Source organism: Stegostoma tigrinum, chromosome 10 (genome assembly GCF_030684315.1).
Source record: "Stegostoma tigrinum isolate sSteTig4 chromosome 10, sSteTig4.hap1, whole genome shotgun sequence".
Classification (NCBI taxonomy): domain Eukaryota; kingdom Metazoa; phylum Chordata; class Chondrichthyes; order Orectolobiformes; family Stegostomatidae; genus Stegostoma; species Stegostoma tigrinum.
Window position 1 is genome coordinate 81,736,293 of NC_081363.1, and position 19,976 is coordinate 81,756,268.

Consider the following 19,976-nt stretch of genomic DNA (forward strand, 5'->3'; position numbering starts at 1 on the left):
TCGAGAGGTAGTGGCACTATGACTGTGTGTCAAATGAGCCCCATACAAGTGAGGATTTTACACCATCCTGCTCAAATGGGCTGTACTACACTACCAGGACAAGTGGGGCTTACAGCTTGGTCTTCTGCTTCAGAGGTGGGAATACTACTACTGCACCACAAGACCAGCACACATCTAAGTTGATATTTTCTAAGATGTTAAGGCACACCTCTGCAGCAGTCTTGAACATAAGCCTCTTGGTTCAGAGGTAGGGACACTACCACTGTACTAACAAGAGCCCCCACACACAAGTATATTTTTCATCAACTTGTTTAATTGTGCTATGATTCACTGTTTGGTAAAGGTGGAACATAAATACAAGCATTCTGGCACATGGGTACAAATATTACCACTTCACAACAGCCCTTATATGCATCTGAGAAGGCATATTTTGTAATTAACCTGTCTAGGGATGTTATCTCTCACTCCCTGGAGCAACTGGAATTTGAACCAGGGTCTCCTGGCTTAAAGCTAGGAACACTATCACTATGACAAGAGCTCTGAGTAGGTATTTTCTAATCAATACCCATTTCTTACCTTTCACTACTAGTTATTTAACATCCATCAAAAATAACCAATTGGATACTATCAGTTCCACTTTTTTTGAGTTAAATTAATATGCAAATAAGACACTATTGCAAAATTGAAGTGATCATAAATACATAGATAATACAATCAACTTCAATGTACACCATATTCATCTCATATTTAAAACAAAAATGCATTTCCATAAGATTGCAATACATTTGAGTTCCTATGATTCATAATGACAAGGCATCCTTCTGACAAGAACATCATCGATTTAACTTTTTATTTACAAAAGATGCCAGCCCAAATGGATAATTGGTGACTTGTATTACCCGTTTTTGTTTTGGAAATTTTCTTTCAAACATCTTGTTTATATTTTGGAATCCTCAACCTCCTTTCCATGACTCTTTGTCAAGTATGATGTGGAGATGCCTGTGTTGGAGTGGAGTGGACAAGGTCAAAAATCACACAACAATAGGTTTCTTTGAACAGGCAAGCTTTTGGAGCTCAGCCCCTTTCTCATTTTGGCCTTTGTCAAGTACACATTATCCAGAGTGAACAGTGATCAATGTAGCATCTTATACACACATTTTTCTCTGACAACCACTTAAATAGGACTTCTTTAAAGTACTTGATGAATTCATAGCCATTTTTTTTTCTATGAGCACAAGTGTATCATCCAAGTTAAGATTGATCCTTCAGAAGTGCTTGGTAATTCCATCTACAACAAGAGAATCTAACCACCACCCCTTTGATGTTCAGTGCCTTATCATTGCTGAATTGCCAAGTATCAGCATCCTGAGGTTACTGTAGACGAGAAACTGAACTGGACCACCTACATAAATATCCTCTATAAGAGGAGCCACAAGGAGTTGTGTAATACGTAACTCCTGTCTGTCTGTCCCCCATTTACAAGGAACAAGTCAGGAATGTGATTGGAATATCTTTGACTTGCTTGGATGAGTGCAACTCTTACAACAGTCAAAGCTTGACACCATCCAGGACAAAGCTGCTTGCTTGCTCAGCATCCCATCCACAACCATCTTTCACCAATTCAGAGTGGCAGCAGAGTGTACCATCCACAAGATGCACTGCAGTAACTTAACAAAGCTTCTTTGAGCACACCTTCCAGCCTTTTACTACCTAAGAGGGCCCAGGCAGCATGTGCTTAAGAATACCACCACCCGCAACTTCCTCTCCCAGTCACTATCCCAACTTGGAACTGTACCACAATTTCTTCATTTGTTACTGGTCAAAAATCCTGGAACTAGCTTTCTAAGAGCACTATGGGTGCTTTGACATTGCCCATGGTGGAAAGCTTCCATCTTACAATGTGTTTGCCTAGCCAGTGCTGCCCACATTGCTGTGAAAAAATTAAAAAAAAACTTTGATTCCCAGGTAAATGAAAAACATTTATCACTAAATATTGTGTAATCTTTTGAAATTAAATAACCATTGGGAAGATTAACGTGAACGATTTCTTAAAAATTAATATTTGCATTTCTTCAGGATCACCTAGGGCTGGAAACCTGAATGTCTACTGTTCAAAACTAAAGTTCTTCAATGTCTGATTGCTTTCAACAGTTCCCCTAATGATAGCATACTTCAACGTGGTGCTTAATTCTAATGCATCATAGCATGCATCTAGTCAAGTATGTGTGCATAATCATTTTAACTGTCAAATTTAAGCTTCTCCAACTGATCTGATTCTTCCTCAGTTGTTGAATCTTCCATTTGTGAGAATCTGACCTGAAGTTAATTAATTTAACATTTTCCAGACAAAACTGTTGACTTCTATGGGGAGGATCACACACGTTTGAGAAATTTCTGAGATGATAAAATTTTGACAATTAAAAATTGGAAGTCGGATTTTAGTACTCTAAAATTTATAGTTTTGGATATTAAACGGATTAATTTGGAATAACCTGAAATCAGTTACTGAATTACTACTTTTTTTTTGGTGATTTCAGTGTGTTATGCACCACAGAACTTGAAATAAGTTGGGCGACCACAACCTTTTGACCTTGCACAAGTCTATCTGTCTTAATGAATCTGCGGAACATTTCAACCAGTCCACTCTACGTGCCATACACTCATGATCCAGAACCATGTAATTGAACCTATAACTTGGTCATTCAATATCTCACTGAAGCTTTTGGTGACATTCTTTCTGATAGTCAATGATGTTCTTCTCTCCTCTGTACCTTCCAATTTATGCGTCGTATTGAGCAATTCAATGCATAAGGATGTTTCGAGTCACATCTGAAGTTGTTACACGTTTTTAAGTCTCAAATCCTGCTGCCTGTTACAGCTATCAAAGTTCTTTTGCTTATGCTCTTTGTTTGTGTGTTTTTTTTGTCCTTTCTTCTGTACAGCTGTTTTGACCCAATAATTAAGGGGGTCAATGCTTTTAGCATGGTAACCTCCATTTTTTGTTGTCATTATGACAAGCCCATTTGTGCTGTGAAACTGGCTGGAAGTTACTTTCTCAAAGTTTGTTTTTGTTTGATCTAAAACCATGTCTTGCTCTTTTTGAATCTAATTACCATAAAGACCAAGAGCCTATCCTAATGCAACCAAACCATTTGAAGCCATATATAGATGACAAAATTTCCTTGGGGTCCAGTTAACTCGGTTGACTTGTTTGCAATGCAGAGTAATGCCAACAGCGTGGGTTTAAATCCTGGGCTGAGGTTACCATGAGAACTCCATCTCAACCTCCCCTCCTGACCTTGGCATGATGACCCTCATGATGAAACGCTATCACCTATCTCTCTCTAATGAGAGAACAGCCCTATTGTTGTTGACAGGGCAAGTGGGACTTGAAACAGAACCTAAACCTTCCAGTCTAGCGGTAGGGAAGCAACCACTGCGCCTCAACATTCATAAGTTTGTTCTGATGAGTTAGGACACACCTGTGGAGCGGGTGAGACTTTGAGCTAAATGTCTTCTGGATTAGTGGTAGGGACGCTGCCTCTGCATCACAAAAGACCCCACACATTTAAGTATAATTAAGAAGCATTAGTCAACATCTTATCTTCCTACCCTCAACTACTAGGTATTTAACATTTGTTAATAGTACCTATCTGATGCAATCATGAGTGTGATGTTTTCTATGTTCAGAAATATGAATATGCTGATAATCAGAAGTGTAAACTTTGCTCTGATTTTTTTTATTTTCTTGCGTTGTAGATGGAGAATGTGGGAAAACTTCGCAGGAGCTCTCGAAGAGTCAGCTTTGCAGAGACTAAAGAAGTCAAGTAAGTGAAAGAGTTGGAACTTTACACATTAAAATTCCATTTAACGTAAGCAGAATGTTGGGATTAACTTCTTGCTGATCCACTTTTTAAATCTGACATATTTTTCTAATCATCTGTTCAGGAATGTTGTTATACACCTCTGGAATAAGTGAGATGAGAATGCAGGCCTCTCTGGTCCTGGCACAGGGAGGCTATGAGGAGAGGGCCTGCCAAACTAACAAATGTTGAAATCTGTGTTTAGTGGAGACGACTGGTAATGGTTAAGTAGTAGAGATCTTGTTTACTTGTTTGTCTGGGGAGAGAGGGTAATTAGCTTTATTTTGAATCTTGTTACCTAACTGTTCAGCAGTGCTGTAATTTATAAACAGAGAATAAAGGCTAACGTTGTTAAAATCGGGTAGTATCTGTGGTGAAAGGGATTTAAATTTTGAGGTTTCAATTTAAATTTCCCAGCATTTTCTGCTTTAATTTGAATTTCCAGCATCTGAAGTTTTTATTTTCCTGTTCAGAGGTATTGTACTCTACAACAGAAAATCAGATGAGACTGATCCGATAAGGAGGTACTGAATGGTTCCCCTTTATTCCGCACTCCTTTTAACCGTATTTGGCGTTTTTAAAAAGGATATACTTGCCAACTAAGTGAGCTATTTGCAGCCTTTCATTGAACCTTTTTAACAGGCTCATTTGCAGGTATTCTTGAGCTTTAACAAGCAGGTTAGCTTTAATGCACTTAGTCTGGTCAGAGTAAAATAATAAAAACACTCTCTCTAGCTTTGGCATATACAAAATATTTTTGGCAAGAATAGATTTGAGTAATTTTAGGAAAAGAAAATGCAAGGGCGAGCAACAGTTGGAGGTTGGTGGTTTAGCTGGCTTCAAGCTGAATTTGATGGTTTTGGGCTTTCCCATGGTCCTGATTCTTGTGCCATGATAATTTCAAAGCATAAATGGACAATTTATCTGTTCTTCTGGGGACAGTTGTGCTGGGTGGAATTGTTTTAAGAAATTGACATTTGATATATAGGTGGTTCTGCTATAATATGTGTTTCATTAATGTGAATTGGCTGTAACATGATTGAATAGTGGTTGTTGTTTCGATAAAGCAAATTTCCTGCTGTGCAAGAGTAGCAATTTTCCATAGCAATTTTTCCCTGTTATGCAATTTTCAATTACGATATTGTATAGCACGAGGACTTGCAAGAATGCAACTGTCGCATTTATAGAACTGCCTGTGCAAAATAGTAACAATCAGCAGACGGGTATTGGTGGTCAAGAGGGAAACCAGCTAATCAGGAGCCAGTCAGGACTTTGTCTTTGCAAAGAGATATTAAGGTATGACACGACTGGGAATTAGGTAGTTTATTGTTTGGTGAATACTTCTATTCATCCAAACTGGGGAGTTTCAATTTAGTAACTATACATGTTGAAATAATAATATAACACAGGCAGAACGAGAAACATTATATGGAAATTTAATCAGTACAGCAGTTACTGAATTAACACACTTACAATGGCATAGTGGTAGTGTTTCATTTCTTTGACCCTGTTTGAAGTCCAGCGAAGAAATTCCAGGATGAAAGAGTGCCTTTTGTTGTCCTGTTTACTTTTTAACTGGTTTTTAGCACTGAGTGAGAAACCTTACGGAATATTTCTTCTGTATTCTGAACTTTAGTCTCTCTAGATTCGCGTAGAGTTGAATTCAGCTTTTTAATGGATATTCTTCTGTATTATTGAAAAGGAAAACGCTAAGCGTCTACAATTTTGGATGTACTCTCAAGGTCATCACCACTCACTATCTCTGTAGTCACAAGATCAAAGTTCAGTATTCAGCACCTGAAAGCCCCCTCTGTTCCCTTTGCATCATAGCTGTGACGCTTTCGTGGATCTGTTTTTCTTGCTTTCTCCAGACAGCCACTTAATGCACATTTTTCTTTTCCCTATTCATTTTGTTGGATGTGGGCTTTGCTGCCTGACCAGCATTTCTTGCCTATCCCTAGTTGCTCTTGAGAAAGTTGTGGTGAGCTGCCTTTTTGAACTGCTGCTTTCCTCCTGCTGTGGGTTGACCCACAATGCTATTAGGGAGGGAATTCCAGGATTTTGGCCCAGTGACAGTGAGGGAACGGCGATATATTTCCAAGTCAGGATGGTGAGTCACTTGGAGGGGCGGTGGTGTTCCCATATATCTGCTGCCCTTCTTCTAGATGGAAGTGGTTGTGGGTTTGGAAGGTGCTGTCTGAGGATCTTTGGTAAGTTTCTATATCTTGTAGATAATACACACTGCTGCTACTGAGTGTCAGTAGTGGAGGGAGTGAATGTTTTTCGATATAGTGCCAATCAAACGGGCTGCTTTGTTCTGGATGGTGTCAAGCTACTGGAGTATTGTTGGGGCTGCACTCATCCAGGCAAGTGGGTAGTATTCCATCGCACTCCTAACTTGCGCCTTGTAGATGGTGGACAGGCTTTGAGGATTCAGGAGGTGAGTTACTCGCCCCATTTTCCCAGCTTCTGCCCTGCTCTTCTAGTCACTCTGTTAATGTAGTGAGTCCAGCTGCGTTTCTGGTCAATGGTAACCCCCAGGATGTTGATGGTGGGGGATTCAACAATGGTAACACTATTGAATGTCAAGGGAGGATGGTTAGATTGTCTCTTATTGGTAATGTTCGTAGCTTGGCATTTATGTGACGCAAATGTCACTTGCCACTTGTCAGCCCAAGCCTGGATATTATCCAGATCTTGTTGCATGTGAACATTGACTGCTTCAGTGTCTGAGGAGTCACGAATGATACTGAACATTGTGCAATCATTGGTGGACATTCCCATTTCTGACATTACGATGGAGGGAAGGTCATTGATGAAGCAGCTGAAGATGGTTGGGCCTAGAACACTACCCTCAGGAACTCCTGCAGAGATGTCCTGGAGCTAAGATGATTGACCTCCCACAACCACGACCATCTTCCTATGACTCTGACCACCAAAGCATTTGTCCCCTGATATCCATTGATTCCAATTTTGCTAGGGCTCCTTGATGCCACACTCGGTCGAATGCAGTCTTGATATCAAGGGCTGTCACTCTCACTTCACCTCTGTAATTAAGCTGTTTTGTCCATGTTTGAACCAAGGCTGTTATGAGGTCAGGGGCTGAGTGGCCTTGGCAGAACCTAAACTGGGTGTTACTGAGCAGATTATTTCTGAGCAGATGCTGCTTGGTAGCACTGATGACACCTTCCATTACTTCACTGATGATTGAGAGGAGACTAATGGAGTGGTAATTGGCCAGGTTGGATTTGTCCTGCTTTTTGTGTACAGGACATAGTTGGGCAACATTGCACCGGGTAGATACCAGGTTTGTAACCGTACTAGAACGGCTTGGCTAAGGGAGCGCCAAGTTCTGGAGCACAAGTTTTCAGTACAATTGCTGGGATGTTGTCAGGGCCTGTAGCCTTTGCATATCCAGTGTCTCCAGCTGTTTCTTGATATCACGTGCAGTGAATCGAATTGGCGGAAGAGTGGTACCTGTAATGCTGGGGACATCTGGAAGAGGCTGGGATGGATCATCTACACTGGACTTCTGGCAAAAGATTGCTGCGAATGCTTCAACCTTATCTTTTGCACTGATGTGCTGGGCTCTTCCACCATTGAGGATGGGGATAGTTGTGGAGCTGCCTCCTTCAGTGAGTTGTTTAATTGTCCACCACATTCACAACTGGATGTGGCAGGACTGCAGCTCTTAGATGTGATCTGTTGGTTGTGGGACCACTTAGCTGTGTCTATTGCTTATTGTTTGGCGTGCAAGTAGTCCTGATGGGGGCTTCACCAGGTTGATACCTCATTTTCAGGTATGGCCGGTGCTGCTCCTGGCATGCCTTCCTGCACTCCCCATTGAACCAGGGTTGATTGCCTGGCTTGATGGTAATGGTTGAGTGGGGTTATGTCAGGCCATGAGATTTTAGATTGTATTGAAGTACAATTCTGCTGCTGTTGATGGCTCACGGTGCCTTTTGGATGCCCAGTTTTGAGTTGCTAGATCTGTGTGAAGTGTGTCCCATTTAGCATGGCGATAGTGCCACACAATATGATGGAGGTTGTTGTCAATGAGTAGGCGGGACTTTGTCTCCACAAGGACTGTGCAATGGTTACTCTTACTGATACTGTCATGGACAGATGCAACTGCAGCTGGCAGATTAGTGAGGATGAGGTCAAGTACAATTTTCCCTCTTCCCTTTTGTTGGTTCCCTTGCCACCTGTTGCAGACCCGGTCTAGCAGTTCTGTCCTTGAGGACCAGACCAGCTCGATCGTTAGTACTGCTGCTGAGCCACTGTTGGCGGTGGACATTGAAATCCCTGACCCAGCGTACATTTTGTGCCCTTGCCATTTTCCGTGCTTCCTCTAAGTGTTGCTCAACGTTTGAGGAACACTGATTCATCAGCTCAGGGAGGACGGTATGTGGTAATCAGCAGGAGGTTTCCTTGCCCATGTTTAACTTGAAGCCCTGAGACTTCATGGGGTCCGGACCCCATGATGAGGACTCCTAGAGCAACACCCGCAGGACTGTACATCGCTGTGCCGCCCCCTCTGCTGGGTCTGTGCTGCTGGTGAGACAGGGCTCATCCAGGGATGGTGATGGTGGTGTTTGGGACATAGTCATATTCACAGAATCATACTTTACAGACAGACAATGTCAGGCTGTTGCTTGACTAGTCTGTGAAACAGCTCTCCCAATTTTGACACTAACCCCCAGATGTTAGTGAGGAGGACTTTGCATAGTTGGCAGGGCTGTTTCTGCTATTGTCTTTTCTGGTGCCTAGTTCAATGCCAGGTGATCTATCCAGTTTCATTTCTTTGAGTCTTTATAGCAATTGCTACAACTGAGTGGTTTGCTAGGCCATTTCAGGGGGCAGTTGAAAGTCAACCACGTGGCTATTCATCTGGAGTCACATGTAGACCAGACCAGCTAAGGGTGGCAGCTTCCTTCCCTAAAGGGCATTAGTGAGCCAGATGGGTTTTTCCACCAATTGGCATTGAATTCATGGTCATCAATAAATTCTTAATTCCAGATATTTATTGAAATCCAATTCCACCATCTGTCATTGGTAGGCTGTGACGCCTGGTCCTCGGAGCATTATCTGGGTCTCTGGATTAATACACCAGAGAGTTATATTGTGACTGTAATAATATTTAAAGCAATAGCAACTTACCAAGGAACACAATTGCTGCTAGTTAAGGAAAACACATTTGTGTTGCACCTTTTCATAACCAGCTATGGAGCTCTCAAGGTGCTTTTATAGTAATTGTAAGCGATTTTAAGGTGCAGTTCTGTTGGGAAATGAAATATCCATTTATATGTAAGTTTCCTCAAACAACAATTAAATAAGGTCGATTCCTTGGTGTTCTTGTTAGGATTGAAGGCAATAAGTTTTCAAAGCAACCTAAATTATCCCAAACAGAGACTTATATTCTGATTAAACCTTGCAATTGAGCCATGCTGTTGTGTTGGAACTTCATGACAGTTTGTAGACATTTTCATTTATTATATAAATAGTGAAACCCCTTCACAAGAATGGCAGAAACAGATTTAAGGAGCCAAAGGGTTTATTCCTGTGTTGTATTGTTCTTTGTTCTATTTTACCAAGAATACAAAAATGGATATGATCAAAAATATGAAATTCTAATTTCATTTGTCGAGGAACAGAATTACATGGGAACTGAAGTCCTGTATCAGCTGTCCACAGTTTTGATTAGAGTACACCTGGAATGCCTGCAGTTGAATGTTAGCAGGATTTGGGATTTAAACTGTGAGAAGATGTCTGGAATTTTGAAATCCAGTTGGTTATTTGATCAAGGGCTTCACAGTATAAAGGCTAACTGATAGCAACAATTAGGAGAAAATACTTTTGCAAACTGTGGTTTTTAGGAACAGGTAATATGTTAAAATGAACCAGGTATTTCAAGAGTGAAATTAGGATTTGACTACATGTAAAAGGTGACAGAAATTTGTACCTTCCCTGAAAACTCTTAATTTTTAAGTTGGTGGAAGTTTCCGTTCACTAAACACATAGAACAGTACAGCACAGAACAGGCCCTTCAGCCCACGATGTTGTGCCAACCATTGATCCTCATGTATGCACCCTCAAATTTGTGTGACCATATGCATGTCCAGCAGTCTCTTAAATGTCCCCAATAACCTTGCTTCCACAACTGCTGCTGGTAACGCATTCCATGCTCTCACAACTCTCTGTGTAAAGAACCCGCCTCTGACATCCCCTCTATACTTTCCTCCAACCAGCTTAAAACTATGACCCCTCGTGTTAGCCATTTCTGCCCTGGGAAATAGTCTCTGGCTATCAACTCTATCTATGCCTCTCATTATCTTGTATACCTCAATTAGGTCCTCTCTCCTCCTCGTTTTCTCCAATGAAAGAAGTCCGAGCTCAGTCAACCTCTCTTCATAAGATAAGCCCTCCAGTCCAGGCAGCATTCTGGTAAACCTCCTCTGAACCCTCTCCAAAGCATCCACATCTTTCCTATAATAGGGCGACCAGAACTGGACGCAGTATTCCAAGTGCGGTCTAACCAAAGTTTTATAGAGCTGCAACAAGATCTCATGACTCTTAAACTCAATCCCCCTGCTAATGAAAGCCAAAACACCATATGCTTTCTTAACAACCCTGTCCACTTGGTTGGCCATTTTAAGGGATCTATGTATCTGCACACCAAGATCCCTCTGTTCCTCCACGCTGCCAAGAATCCTATCCTTAATCCTGTACTCAGCTTTCAAATTCGACCTTCCAAAATGCATCACCTCGCATTTATCCAGGTTGAACTCCATCTGCCACCTCTCAGCCCATCTCTGCATCCTGTCAATGTCCCGCTGCAGCCGACAACAGCCCTCTATACTGTTAACGACACCTCAAACCTTCGTGTCGTCTGCAAACTTGCTGACCCATCCTTCAATCCCCTCATCCAAGTCATTAATAAAAATTACAAACAGTAGAGGCCCAAGGACAGAGTCCTGTGGAACACCACTCACCACTGACTTCCAGGCAGAATATTTTCCTTCTACAACCACTCGCTGTCTTCTGTTGGCCAGCCAATTCTGTATCCAAGCAGTTAAGTTCCCCTGTATCCCATTCCTCCTGACCTTCTGAATGAGCCTACCATGGGGAACCTTATCAAATGCCTTGCTGAAGTCCATATACACCACATCCACAGCTTGACCCTCATCAACTTTTCTAGTCACATCCTCAAAGAACTCGATAAGATTTGTGAGGCATGACCTGCCCCTCTCAAAGCCGTGTTGACTGCATTTAATCAAGCCATGCTCTTCCAGATGGTCATAAATCCTACCCCTCAGAATCCTTTCTAACACCTTGCAGACGACAGACGTGAGACTTACTGGTCTGTAATTGCCGCGAATTTCCCTATTTCCTTTCTTGAAGAGAGGAATTACATTTGCCTCTTTCCAGTCCTCAGGTACGACTCCAGTGGAGAGTGAGGATGCAAAGATCTTCACAAGTGGCGAAGCAATTGCATTTCTTGTTTCCCAAAGCAGCCGAGGAAATATCTGGTCCGGACCTGGCGACTTGTCAATCTTAATGTTTGACAAAATTTTCAGCACATCAGCTTCCTCTATCTCTATCCATTCCAGCATGCACACCTGCTCTTCAAAGGTTTCATTCACTACAAAGTTTGTTTCTTTCGTAAAGACAGAAGCAAAAAACTCATTTAGGGCTTCCCTTACCTCCTCAGACTCCACACACAAGTTCCCTATGCTATCCCTGATCGGCCCTACTCTTTCTTTGGCCATTCTCTTATTCCTCACATAAGTGTAAAATGCCTTTATGTTCTCCCTAATCCGTTCTGCCAAGCCTTTCTCATGCCCCCTCTTGGCTCTCCTCAGACCATTTTTGAGCTCCTTCCTCGCCTGCCTGTAATCTCCTAGAGCTGAGCTTGACCCTAGCTTCCTCCACCTTATGTAAGCTATCTTCTTCCTTTTGACGAGAAGCTCCACCGCTCTCGTCATCCAAGGTTCCTTTATCTTACCCCTTCTTGCCTGTCTCGGAGGGACATATTTATTCATCACTCGCAACAACTCTTCCTTTAAACAGTCTCCACATGTCTATAGTGTCTTTGCCATGGAACAATTGCTCCCAGTCCATGCTTCCTAACTCATGTCTAATCGCATCATAGTTTCCTCTTCCCCAATTAAATATCCTCCCATTTTGCCTAATCCTCTCCTTCTCCATAGCTATGTAGAATGTGAGGCAGTTATGGTCACTATCACCAAAATGCTCTCCCACCACAAGATCTGATACCTGCCCCGGCTCATTTCCGAGCACCAAGTCTAGAATGGCCTCTCCCCTCGTCGGCCTGTCAATGTACTGGGTTAGGAAACCCTCCTGAACACACCTTACAAAAACAGCTCCATTCAAATCTTCTGCTCGAAGGAGGTTCCAATCAATATTAGGAAAGTTAAAGTCACCCATTACAACAACCCTACTACGTCCACATTTTTCCAAAATCTGCCGACCTATGCTTTCTTCAATCTCCCTGCTGCTATTGGGGGGCCTGTAGTAAACCCCCTAACAAGGTGACTACTCCCTTGCTGTTCCTAATTTCCACCCAGACTGACTCGGTAGGCAGATCTTCCTCGACAATGGAAGCTTCTGTAGCTGTGATACCCTCTCTGATTCGTAGTGCTACACCCCCTCCTCTTTTTTCCCCCCTCCCTATTCTTTTTAAATGCTCTAAACCCTGGAACATCCAGCAACCATTCCTGCCCCTGAGAAACCCATGTCTCTGTTATGGCCACAACATCATAGCACCAGGTACTGATCCATGCTCTAAGTTCATCACTTTTATTCCTGATACTCCTTGCGTTAAAGCAAACACACTTTAACCGATCCCTTGGTTCCTTCCCATAGTATCAATGAGAGAAGTATAGGCTCGAGAGGCTAAATGTTTTCTGTCCTATCTTCCTGAAATTGGTTTCTGTGATTAGATCAGCTACAGACAATTGAAGTACAAAGGCTGAAAACATAGGCATTGTAGATCTCACATTTTCTCTTTCCTTTCCTGTTCAGGGAGTTTGTGACTGATAAAATGATGATGATAATGCAAGATGTAGAAAATGGTAAGTATGATTCCATTTCAGAACACGGATGCCATGTGAGTTACTTCTTTTTATCTTGGGACAGAAAAAAAACTTCAGAGAAAATGATTGGGATCAAGAAACTTCTGATCATGAATCAGCCACTCTTTGAGGAAGCACGAAGGCATACTGTTCACAGGGCTTCATCACTGGATGCACTGGGACCAGTTGGAAGGGCACTAAACTAAGTAGGTGGATGTTCATATTGGGAAGACTGAATCACCATCCAGGAAATTGATAAACAGTGGTGCAAGTTGGTGATAAGAGTAGTGATAAATAGCGTGATAGGAAGGGGCAGAGTATGCAAGCAAGAGTATCAGTAAATAACATTAGAATAATAAAAATTAGGAACAGAATTAAAGGCTTTTTATCTGAATGCATGCGGTAAAGAGATCAAAATGGACTCTTTGTGCATCATTCTTGAGGGCAGATTCTTGATTTTTGGGAGTACTTTTTTGTTCCTCGTTATCTCAAATGCATAATTAAATGATGCAATTGCATATTAACGTTTACCCGCTATAAATGTGTCCAATTTTTAAAAGGTTTTTCTCTTTTAAAAAGAGAATATACCACAAATACCAAAGGTTGTATACAGATTGTTTTTAACTTTTTATATACATTCAAGGGATACGAGTATAACTGCCTAGGCCAGAACTGATAAGGATGGCAGTTTCCTTCCCTAAGGGACATTAGTGGACAAGATAGATTTTTCTGACAATTAACAGTGGTTTTGTGATCATCATTAGACTCTTAATTCCAGATACTTATTTGCCATGATGGGATTCCAACCAGGGTCCCCAGAATATTGCCATGATTTCTGGATTAAAAGTCTAGTGATAAAACCACAAGACCATTGCTTCCCATTAAATCTTTTAACCTGTAATCTGTAAGTATGACATTTTTGTTAGATTATGATAAATAAAGCTCCCAAACCATGTTTCATAAATGAGGTTGTGGAAGAACATGAACTGACATTGAATGATTCAAATTTAGCCGGTGACAAACTAGATTGGGAAAATTTGACTGATTATGAATTAAACAAATTCAGAGCATCACCTGGGCCAACGTTCAAAAATTATGCATTCAATTTGAATCAATTGTTTTATCCCCAACACCGGCCATAAATGGGCCTATCTTCCAAAGCTGCTAATCCCCTCACTCAACAGATGCGTGATCCACTGAAACTCTCTATCCCACTTTTGCCATCCAAAAATAATCTCTCCAGTATTGGGCTCCTCTTCTCTTTGAGGAAATGTTTGCATAATTGTTTGTTGTCTTGTTCAAACCAAGTAAGTGTGTGTATATACAGATTCTCCACTGTACATTCACTGTTTCTCAACTTCCCAAGTTTCACCTATCCCCTGTACTGATAGCACACCCTTCCCCTTCCACTTTTTAGCAAGGATTCAGACATTTGTTTTTTAACAAAAATGTTTAAGAAAATTATAATGAGTAAAATAGCTAATGATATTAATATGGAGAGTTTCTACAATCATATGTAAATCAGTTATGCCCCTCAGCTTAAAATGCCATCAGTTGTCTTGCTTAGTAATGAGAGATCAGCCCAGTGTTTCCAGTAGAGCTATGGTGACTTTTACCATATAAAGTCTTAGTAGCTAAAGTAAATGTTAGAGAATGAGACTGGGGTATTAATAATGCAAGAACAAGGAAATGGCACAGACTTAACAAATGTTTTATCTCTTCAGTAAAAGATAAAAGTACTATTCCAACATCAACAGAAAATTGACAAGGGAAGAATTTAAAACAATTGCTAGAGACAGTATGAGGAAAACTAACGTGATTAAAGACTAACTAGTCTTGTGGACCTGATGACCTGCACCAAAAGACCTTAAGTGACTGCGGAGATGGTGAATGCATTGTAATATATTCTTCAAAGCTTTCCATATTCTGGAAAGGTGTCAGTGATTTAGAAAGCTGCAAAATTAACATGTCAATTTAAGAGTGAAATAGAAAGCTGGAAATTTATAGGCCAGTTGGCCTAATATCATTTGTTTTCTAAATCTGTTATTGAAAAAATAGTAGGATGTTTCTCAAATCATAGAATCAGACAGAATCAAAATGATTTTTATGAGAAGAGAGCAATGTTTGAAAAATTCACCAGAGTTCTTTTGCGGATGTAAAAAGAGGGTAAATTGAAAGGAACCAGATGTTGTGTATTTGGATTTGCCAGCGATATTTGAATTGATGCCACATAAAAGTTTACAAGGTAAGAGTTTATGCTGTTGGGGAAATTAACAAGGATAGAGAACTTGTCTAATGAACAAACAGACGAACTAGGTTAAATGGCTCATTCAGATTAGCAAAAATTAATCAGATCAGTCCTGGGCCTCAACTATTTGTAATCTATGTTAATGGCTTGGATAAAGGGACTAAAGGATGCCTTGTGGCATAGTGAGTAGCGTCTCTGTTTCTGAGCCAGAATCTGTGGGATCGTTTCAAGATGAATGGCTCGGGAAGGTGTATTTGTAACACAGCAAAATCCATTCAGTGTCAACTTGCAGATTGTTCCAAGAAACGTTAGTCACAGGCAGGAAGAACAGGAGATCTTCCTGGTCAGTCAGTGATGGAGACAAAATTGAAGCCTTTACCATCCCTATTCAAAGTTCTGAACTACAAAGTGGGCAGTACAGTGGTGAGCACTGCTGCTGCACAGCACAAGTGACCCAGGTTCGATTCCAGCTTGTGTGACTGTGAAGTTTGCACGTTCTCCCGGTTTCTCCATGGGTCTTCTCCTGTTTCCTCCATACTCCAAAGATGTGCAGGTTAGGTGTATTGGCCATGCTAATTAGCTCCATGCTGTCCAGGGATTGCAGGTGAGGTGGATTAAACATAGTAAATAAGAAGTTACAGGGATAGGGTGCAGGTATCAGTCCAGGTGAGATGCTCTTCAGTGCAGGCTGTATAAGTCAAATGGCCTGTTCCTGCATTGTAGGAATTCTATAATTCTGTGATTCTAATGTATAGGTAAAACGTGAGTCCTAGTTGAAACAGGGCTGGACAGCTGGTGTGGATCAGATTGGTGTGAACAGTATTGGATATATGATCTCTATTTTGGCAGGGGTGGATTCTGGACCAGCTTGTTTATCTTAACAATGGTAGAGGTTGTTGTGCTGTGTGATAGAATTGAAGAAAAAGAAAAGGGCCAAGTATATTGCAGCCAAATTTGTTGATGATACAAAAGAAAATAAGTTGAGGATGATGCGAAGACAGCAAACTGAACTAAGTAAAGTGAGTGGGCAAAAAAGTGGCAAATGAGATGTAATGTGGGAAAGTTGAAGTTATTCACTTTGGTGCAAAAACAGTTAAGCAGGAGAGACTCGACTTGAGAGAGACAACCCTATAGAAGGATTCTGGACTCTTTGTACATGAATCAAGTTATCATACAGGTACACTAAGTAATTCTTAGTAATATTTTCTGTTTAAACATTATAATTGGAATACTGATAAAAAGGATTAAGGTTTTTGTCCATTTTGTAATTGCTGAAATATTAATTTTTCAGGAGAAGACAGCCAAAAGGAGAACCGGCCATTTGAGTTAGAAAGGTAAAGACACTTTTTGTTTAGTTTGTTTAATCATTTGCAAGCCATGGATATAACTGGCATGCCCAATACATTGCCTATCTCTAGTTGCTGTCGAGTAGATGGTATGCTGACTTGAACTGCTACTACCCATCTGTTGAAACAACTCCCACAGAGCTGAAAGTGAGTGTGTTCTCTGATCTATCTTAGTTTGAAGGGATGCCGGGCTTGTTGAACTTTATTAGAGCTGCTTTGATCTAAAAAACAACTGCACCTCCCAGTCGCAAACCATTTCCACTCCCCCTCCCATTCTCTTGATGACATGTCCATCATGGGCCTCCTGCACTGCCACAATGATGCCACCCGAAGGTTGCAGGAACAGCAACTCATATTCCGCCTGGGAACCCTGCAGCCATATGGTATCAATGTGGACTTCACCAGTTTCAAAATCTCCCCTTCCCCTACTGCATCCCTCAACCAGCCCAGTTCGTCCCCTCCCCCCACTGCACCACACAACCAGCCCAGCTCTTCCCCCCCACCCACTGCATCCCAAAACCAGTCCAACCTGTCTCTGCCTCCCTAACCGGTTCTTCCTCTCACCCATCCCTTCCTCCCACCCCAAGCCGCACCCCCCGCTACCTACTAACCTCATCCCACCTCCTTGACCTGTCCGTCTTCCCTGGACTGACCTATCCCCTCCCTACCTCCCCACCTACACTCTCTCCAACTATCTTCTTTACTCTCCATCTTCGGTCCGCCTCCCCCTCTCTCCCTATTTATTCCAGTTCCCTCCCCCCATCCCCCTCTCTGATGAAGGGTCTAGGCCCGAAACGTCAGCTTTTGTGCTCCTGAGATGCTGCTTGGCCTGCTGTGTTCATCCAGCCTCACATTTTATTATCTTATATTCTTTCAAAGTTGCGTCACTTGCTATAAAATAACTAGCCTTTGACCTTGTCTTATAGTCACAGTGCTTAAATGACTGGTTAAGTTTCTGATTGATGGTGATGTCAAGCTCTTGATAGTGGAGGATTCACTGATATTCAAATGACACTGTGTAAATGGATTCTTTTGTTAGAGGTGCTCATTGTTTTGTCAGCACTTAGTACCTATAAGGACTACTTCAATATATGATGTGTTGCACCTGAAACTGACTTGTGTGCAATCATAAGTCAACACCCACTTTTGAGCTGAAAGTTACAAAGTCATACAGGGCATTTCATTTGAGGTTGTAAGATGGAATTTGATTTTACTATCAGTATGATGTTTCCATAGGACATTTTATCAGCATAGAGGGCTTTTAGAGAAAAAATATTTTGTCTGCTTAAAGGGTCACTGGAGGGCACCCAGTACTAAATGTTACATAATGCAGGCTGTGTTACAATGTAGTTTTTGTAAACTTGCCGTTGAACCGATATTTTGCTGTTTTTCTGTTTTGAAGTTGAATCATTCAACAATATTTTTTATTTTTGTTTCAATGAATTGAAGTTTTGATAATCTGTTACATTATTATATGTTCGCATTGTGAAATTACTGAGGAACTATGTGGTACAATTTTAAAGCAGATGCAGGAACGGACATTTGGCATTTTTAATTAATTTTGTGGACATGGGTATCGCTGGTTGGCCGGCATTTTTTTGTCAATCCTTGGTTACCCTCGAGAAAGTGTTGGAGAGTTGCTTTCATAAACTGCTGCATGTTGATGGTTGACCCATAATGCCATATTGGAGGGAATTCCAGGATTTTTGATCCAGCGACATTAAAATAATGGCAACTGGCTTGTCAGGGCACTCTTAGGTGGTGGCCTTGTCCTCCTAGATGGAAGTAGTCGTGGGTTTGGGAGGTGCTACCTGAGTATCCTTCACGAGTTCCTGCAGTTCATCTTGAAGATGGTACTAAGCATCGGTGGTGGATGTTTGTGAATGTGATGCCAATGAAACAGGCTGCTTTGTCCTGCATGGTATTAAGCAGCTTGACCATCATTGAAGCTGCCCCCATCCAGGTAAGAGGGGAGTGTTCCATTGCACTCCTGACTTGTGCCTTTTAGTTGGTGGACAGGCTTTGGGGAGTTAGGAGGTGGGTTACTCATTAGTGTTCTTAGCTTCTGACTTGTTGTAGCCACTGTGTTTGTGACTAGTCCAGTTGAATTTCTGGTCAGTGGTAACACTTTGAAAATAAAGGGGCAATGGTGAGATGGTTATTGACTGGCATTTGTGTGGGGCAAATTTTGTTTTCCATTTGTCAGCTCAAGCTTGGATATCGTACAGGCTTATTGTATTTGAACATGGAGTGCTTTGATATTATAGCTCCCCCAGTAGTGCTGAACATTGGAGCAGTCATCACCCAACATCTTTATCTCTTTTTATGATGGAGTGAAGTCATTGAAGCATCTGGAGATGATTGGGCCCAGGACCTGAGCAACTCTCTTGCAGACGTGTCCTGGAGCTGAGTTTACTGAGCTTCAACGATCACAGCCATTTTCATATGTGCCAGGTATGATTCCAACCAGTGGAGAGTTTATTCCCTGATACCGATTCATTCCAGTTTTGCTTAGGCTCCTTGATGCAACACTTGTTCAAATGTGGCTTAAATGTCAAGGGCTGTCACTCTGTCACCTCCATCTCAGCTATTTTGTCCACATTTGAACCAAGGCTGTAGTGAGATCAGGAGGTGACCTGACTCTGGGTGTCACTCAGCAGGTTACTGCTGAGCAGGTACTGTTTGATAGCACTGCAATCACTTTACTGATCAAGAATAGACTGGGGTGTTAATTGGTCAGGTTGGTCTTGTCCTGCTTTTTGTGTACATTAGTGAGCCAGGTGGGTTTTTCTGATAATTGACAATGGTTTTGTGGTCATCAGTAGATTCTTAATTCCACATTTTTATTGAATTCAAATTTTGCCATCTACTGTGGTGGGTTTTAACTTCGGGTCCTTGGAATATTTGCTGAGTTTCTGGATTAATAGTCCAGCAATAATATCACTGGGCCATCATCTCCATCATGCGCACATATAAGATTTTTGAAAATGTTGTATAAAGAACTTTTTTAAAAAAAGGTGTACAGGACATTTAATTTTATAATTAGAGCATGGAAAACAAAAAAGATTTTTTTTAGAAGAAAACACTTGTACCTGGCTTTGGTATTGTGGCCAATAATGGGCAGCATGCTTTAGAAACATTTTCAAGATCTTGGAGATGGTATAGAGGAAGTTTACAAGAATTGGACCACGGATGAATACTTAAGTTGCATGAAATGACAGGGAAAACTGGAGAGAGGTAATAGGAACTGCAGATGCTGGAGAATCTGAGATAACCAGCTGTAGAGCTGGATTAACATAGCAGGCCAAGCAGCAGCATAGGAGCAGGAAAGCTTGGCATTTTGGGCCTAGACCCTCCTTCAGAAATGGGGGAGGGGAAGGGGGTTCTGAGATAAATAGGGAGAGAACGGGAGGCGGATAGAAGA

At 41.5% G+C, this 19,976-nt stretch overlaps 1 protein-coding gene across 3 annotated transcripts in view; it reads left to right on the top strand.

Moving 5' to 3' along the window:
• The window catches only part of knl1 (kinetochore scaffold 1), a 96,080-nt gene that overhangs the window by 16,196 nt on the left and 59,908 nt on the right, over positions 1 to 19,976 (top strand). For 2 of the 3 annotated variants that reach the window (XM_048538389.2, XM_059649308.1), the window contains 3 exons: positions 3,760 to 3,827; positions 12,909 to 12,958; positions 16,498 to 16,540. In XM_048538389.2, coding sequence (XP_048394346.2) covers positions 3,760 to 3,827; positions 12,909 to 12,958; positions 16,498 to 16,540 — 161 coding nt within the window. Of the gene's footprint in view, positions 1 to 3,759; positions 3,828 to 12,908; positions 12,959 to 13,022; positions 13,165 to 16,497; positions 16,541 to 19,976 lie in introns of all 3 variants that reach the window. The other variant, XM_059649309.1, reaches the window with a different exon arrangement.